This window comes from Dipteris shenzhenensis, chromosome 22 (genome assembly GCF_047967505.1).
Source record: "Dipteris shenzhenensis isolate YYH24624 ecotype China chromosome 22, Dip_SZ_1.0, whole genome shotgun sequence".
Taxonomy (NCBI): Eukaryota; Viridiplantae; Streptophyta; class Polypodiopsida; order Gleicheniales; family Dipteridaceae; genus Dipteris; species Dipteris shenzhenensis.
The window spans coordinates 1,911,198-1,917,196 of NC_141617.1; the positions used below are offsets into that span (position 1 = coordinate 1,911,198).

Here is a 5,999-nt window from a genome sequence, read left to right on the forward strand (position 1 = left end):
GTATCGAATAACACATTTTGTTATTTACAAATTGAAAAAGTATTGCATACCATTAATTAGCAACAAGTAATTGGACTCACATGTTTAAGAATGCAGCTTTTTAAAGCTCAAGGATTGTGGGTGTGCACGTGCACGTGTGAGAGAGAGAGAGAGAGAGAGAGAGAGAGAGAGAGAGAGAGAGAGAGAGAGAGAGAGGAGGGGGGAGGGGGGGTTTCTTGTGCATGAAGGCAAGTTGGAACCAATATTGTCTAGACCTTTTAATAAAAGAAACTTACATGTTAAAGCACAAAGCCAATTCATAAACCTAACAAAAGCACTACAATCCACCGGCGCCTCCACACCCACGTTCCCTCTTTCCCTCCCCCTTCTTTATTCCAATTGCCCCGCACCCCCACCTCTGCCTTATTCCATGCACCTACTCTCTTCCTTCTCGCCCCGTAACTAATAACCTCCCAACTAACTAAAATTTTCTTTTTTCTTTTAAATAAACAAGAAAAACAAAAATCATAACAAACTAAGAAAACTCCATGACTTTTCACAAGGAGAAAAAATTAATGAAATTTAAGAGAGTGAAAGTTGATTTTAACATTTTGTTCATAAGCTTAGAATTTTGCACAACTTCACAACTCCAATTGAGAAGAGCTAAATCAAAGTGGAAGGCTAGCTCTTTATCAACTACTCTCCAAATTGAGAAGCCAAAGTACTCAAAGCGTCACTTTTTTGGCAAGAAAGAATTTGCCATCGCATTCTCCGCACCAAAGGAAGGGGGCTCCTGCATCAGAATCATCGTCAAAAATTCATCGCAATCCACAAATCCATTGCCATCTTTGTCTGCTTGCCGAATCATCTGGTTCAAATCCTCGTCAGACAGACTCTCTCCTAAGTTCCGCATCAGCTCTCTCAGCTAAACCAGGTAAAGATAAATCAGTACTCTACTCTAAGAGGGAAGAACAAGAATTACCACAAATAATGGGAGCGTCGCGTAAAACAAGGCGCAAACTGACCATACGAACGGAGCAGGAGATTTTGAAGAGAGAGAATCGAGAGCACATTAAACGTGAGGACGCTTCCCCAAAGTCCCGCTACGGAATATGTTTATATATTCACCTCGTCTGGAGAGAGATACCCATCTTTATTCATATCAAAAGCCCTGAAAGCTTGCCGGATATAATCATGTGGAATAGCCTCCTGAGACGAGTGCAAATTCAGCTCTTGAGAACAAAAACACACGCCTTAGATCGGTATCATCGCATATCCTACACCAAAGAGCGTTTAGGGGGGTGGGAACAATACCTGCAATTGAGGACGCATTCGGCTCACAAACTCAGCGAAGTCGATGCTGCCATTCCCATCGGTGTCTAGTTCTTTGATCACAAGGTTAAGTTCATGAGGGCTGGTGTCTTGACCTAAAAGGTACATCTTAAACTGAAGCTCCTCTTTGCTGATGATTCCTGCATGCAAAAGACAGCAGTCAGAGAAGCAAGATCGAGGGTAAAATGGGGAAAAGAGACAAGGAGTCCAAACAAAAATCAACCTATCAGAGGAGAGCAAAGAAAGTTTGATACCATCGCGGTTGACGTCGAAGAAGTTAAAGGCGAGACGAAGCTCCTCATCAAGCAAATCCATGAAAGCCAGGATAAGTGTGTACTGTGGAGGGGGGAAGGGGAAGGAGAGGCAGAACGTGTGGAGTGCGCGAAGGAGGGGCAAAAAACTGTGCAATGAAGTCGGTGGGGGGGGGGCAATAAACGCTTGCGGAAGGGGTAATAAAGAAAGGGTGGGGTTTAGCGCGTAAACGCTCACACGCTATCAAACGCGTCTTCCTTAGCTTTGCATTACGTCTCTCTATTAGAGAATCTTAGCCTTGGATTACCTCTCTCTTTTAGAGAATCTTTATCCTTCCTTTTTGCATTTTGGCTTCCATTTTTTGCCTTCCCCCTGCTTATTAATGGGTAGGCCTTAGTACTCATTTGCCCTCCAAAGAGAAAAATCAAGTATTTAGTTATTTTTATGTTCACTTTTTACTCCACCCAACCTAGGGGGAAGTTTTGGATTCTTGAGTTGTCCTTAAGCCACATGTCTTAATATAGGCCCTTGTTGATTTATCTTTGATCTAAAGGCTTAGAGAGCATCTTCTAAAATTGACCAAAAATCAAAATAGGCCCCTTACTTTAACTTTGATATGAAGGATTAGAGAGCATCTTCTATAATTGATGCAAAATAAAAAGCTTATGAGAGTACAAGCACGCTTTTTTCTACTTTTGTGTTGTCCCATTGCTCCCGCTTTCCCAAAATATTGGTACACTTTTGTCAAGACAAACAAAACCATGAGAGTTATGTGCCATCAAGTTTAGTTTGTAATAAGGTGAGTCCCTTTTTGCATAAAATTTTATCAATGGGCTAGCCAGCAAGCTCGATTCTAGGAATCAATGTTATGGAACTGCTATGGATATCTCGCCTTAAAGCTTCTTTCCACCAAACTTTTATGTAGTAGCTCAACTTTCTTTTCCATGCTATTTGCCTTTGCTTTCGCAGGCAAAGAAAACAAAAATAGGATTCTGGTTTGTCCCCTCCTTGAAAGAAAGTATACACAAGGAACACATACAAGATAAACGCAAGATGACAATGAGACACAGGATTCCGGCGGTTTACTGCTCAAGTGTAAATCCTTAGCAACATGACCATTGGACAGTCTACGTATGTGGCTTCCCAATCTCCTCAGAGTCAGCTTGCCAAGAGTGCATGTGACAAAGAGAAGGCTATTACTACAGTATTCAATAGTTTGAACCATAATATTGAGGCTAGTAAAGAGTCCATCAAGCAATTATGTTGGGTCAATACAAAGAAGTTAAGGAAGCAAAAAGCAAACGATTCGAGATTTTCAAATGGATGTCCATGAGCATTGATATCACACTTCACAAACCCATGTATGAGATACATTTCAGTGGTTTTGGAGGAAGCTCTTTGCCAATACCAAAAGAAAACCGCAGAAGGCAACATGCAAAAAAGCATTCCTTGCGCAGAATTATATAACACAAAGGGTTGAGAAAAAATGGGGTGCATACGTCGATGAAGGTGGCTTGATCTAGCAGGCATGTCCAGGGCTTGGCATATGGGTAGAGAGCCAATAGCTCAACCAGAAAATGGCCAAGGCCACGAAGGTTTGTGTGTTTTTCAATTATTGAGTTTCTCTCAAGCTTCGTGAAGTTCACAAGTATACAAGTGAGGAATGCTAATTGAAAATGAACAATTGCACTGGAAGGAAAGTTGTGGAGGCATAGCGGCTTCTAGTGAAGGATTTGCAACACGATATAAAAAATATCTATATCTCTATGTTGATACAAGAGAGCACCAAGTAGGATGGATTGGCTAGTGAAAATTCTACTGGACTCAATCTAGCGTTAAGGAGGAAATCAAAAGGACAGCAATGCAAAATTGAGATGTAAAACAATTGCATAGATCTACGTGATTGCACACTCTCAAAAAGCTTTGGGCTCATCTTCAATTGCTTAAAACAAATGACCCTGGACTTTTGAAAAGGCCTACTAACAACAAAGCTGCCATGGTGGCGAGTGCGTAGTGTTATGGATTGTAAAAGCAGAGTCCAAATTTCTTTGGATTCAATAATTTATCTTTATTAATTTTTAGGTGGATGTCCCAACATGTTCTAATGCTCTTACACAATTTGTATTCTTTTGGTAGGCGATTGGGCAGTAATCACCTCACTGGTGAAATTCCATCTGCAATCAGTAGCATTAAAAATCTCACGACATTATATGCTTTAGTCTCTATTATCCACTAGGAATTCCTCCCAGACCACAACTATGTTGACTGCAGCTGCCCATGAAAGATGAACTAAATTTCCATCTCCGAGCAATCCTTCTCAAGTGGCTCTACCACCATCGCCTGTCACCACGAGGAGGCTGCATGATGTAAAGAGGTATGATTTGGAATTGTCTATCTTGGAGAAGATGACTCTTATTCAAAACACAAACGATCGTAATCCATTCGACCCAATGGACAGGGTCTAGTTGTTATAACAAACGTCCCTCCCTGAGAACTATCCAATCCAGAACTAAAATAGGATGTTACACCCATTGCATTTCAAAAATAAACTTGTGCTACACGCATACCCCTAGGCACGAAAAGAATGGGTCAAAGGGATTGGAAACAATGGCACAATGTTATCGTAAAAATCAAGGATAGGTGCAAAACACCTCTTTGAGATGAGGGAAAGGAAGAAATGGGAAGGCAAAGATGATGAAGAAGAAAAGCTTTGCTAATCAATTTTGTCTCCATCAATTTGTGCTATCCACAGTCTATTGAATGATCTAGAACATCAGAATCATATCGCCCAAGGACACGAAGATCTTCTCAAGCTCATATAGGCAAGGTTTTGGGATATTATCTCTAAGATCGAAGAAATCGCCAAAAGACAATGATAATTTGAATGTAGCCTAGCACGTTGCTCGTAGTAATTTCACTGGCGTTTGACTACGATTACTACCATTGACAATTAAGTAATATGCCAATATCTTATCCATTCGTGAGGCTTATCCTCGACAATAATATTCTCGGCGTTATCTCAACACCCAAGGAAGGGCCCCTTCCCTCGGATTATAACTCTTTGGGAAAGGAAGCGCGCCACCTCCCTGCTCACACTATGTGTGGTTATAATAATTATATTTTATATACTATCATATAAATATTTTCAATTGCTTGTCCATTCAAAATTGCTTCTTTTTAATCTGAATTCTTACAAAATTCCTCTCTTTTAATGCATGTTGTCAATGCGAGGGAGCAAAGAAATCCAAGATGGACGCAAGATTGAAGGATGGTGATGCCTTTATTCATATGTAACAATATTGTATAGACTACAAGGAGGATAATATTCTCGACGTTATCTCGACACCCAAGGAAGGGCCCGTTCCCTCGGATTATAACTCTTTGGGAAAGGAAGCGCGCCACCTCCCCGCTCACACTGTGTGGTTATAATCATTATATATTATATACTATCATATAAATATTTTCAATTGCTTGTCCATTCAAAATTGCTTCTTTTTAATCTGAATTCTTACAACATTTTTCTCTTTTAATACATGTTGTCAAAGCGAGGGAGCAAAGAAATCCAAGATGGACGCAAGATTGAAGGATGGCGATACCTTTATTCATATGTTACAATATTGTATAGACTGCAAGGAGGATCAATTATTGTATTGCCTTATTTGTGTATTTGTTGGACTTCAGCTTTGAACATCATGAAATCATGAGGATCGGGTTCCTTAGGACCATTGTGTCGTGTCTCATGTCCACCATTTTACTCATTCCCTTTTTCCTCTTTAAAATTTGATAAAATACTAGGATAAATGTTCACATTTGAGTTGTGCCAGCTGCAAATCTAGTTTTTTTTTTTGGGCATGCATTGATTCCATGAGCATATGAGAATCCCACATTTTTCTCTCTCTCCTCTCATCCCTTCAAATCTTCCACTTTTTTCTCCCCCCCCCCCAATCTCTCTCTCTCTCTCTCTCTTCTTGTTCTTCTCCTTCTCTCTCTCTCTCACCTTGTATTTCACCCCCTTTTCCACTCACCATCTAGGGCAAGCCACATGAATGAAATTCACCTTGTTTTTGTATTTATTTTATTTTTAGGGAAAGTACTTGGCACTTCCACCATTTTCTCCCACTTCGTCACATCTCTCTCTCTCTCTCTCTCTCTCTCTCTCAAGCTCTCAAGTTTCCCCCCAACTCTCAATCTCCAAGCCCACATTATCGTGATGTAGCCTAGAAGTTTCACCCTTGCTCTAACTCCTTTTGGGCAGGCCTTATGAATGACTTTTGTCATTCAACTTGTTAGTAGCTTCTCGGATGCAGTTGTCGCCTCAACTTGCATTCTCGTCACCCCTACCCTCCAATGGAAAGCTTCTGGAGAGTATCTTCCCACCCCAACCATCCCATGAAAGACTCGAATCCCACATTTCATAAACTCTACGCCCGCATTTG

General features: G+C 40.7%; 1 protein-coding gene across 1 annotated transcript; it reads right to left on the minus strand.

Annotated features, from left to right (window-relative positions):
• Positions 1-573: 573 nt before the first annotated feature.
• On the minus strand, positions 574-1,808 carry LOC147887608 (uncharacterized). Its single transcript, XM_087393818.1, has 4 exons — positions 1,566-1,808; positions 1,294-1,451; positions 1,108-1,188; positions 574-904 (listed from the first exon to the last, which is right to left on the minus strand). The coding sequence occupies exons 1-4, from the start codon at positions 1,624-1,626 to the stop codon at positions 713-715; spliced, it is 492 nt and encodes a 163-aa protein (XP_087249944.1). The 5' UTR covers positions 1,627-1,808; the 3' UTR covers positions 574-712.
• Between the last annotated feature and the right edge of the window lie 4,191 nt (positions 1,809-5,999).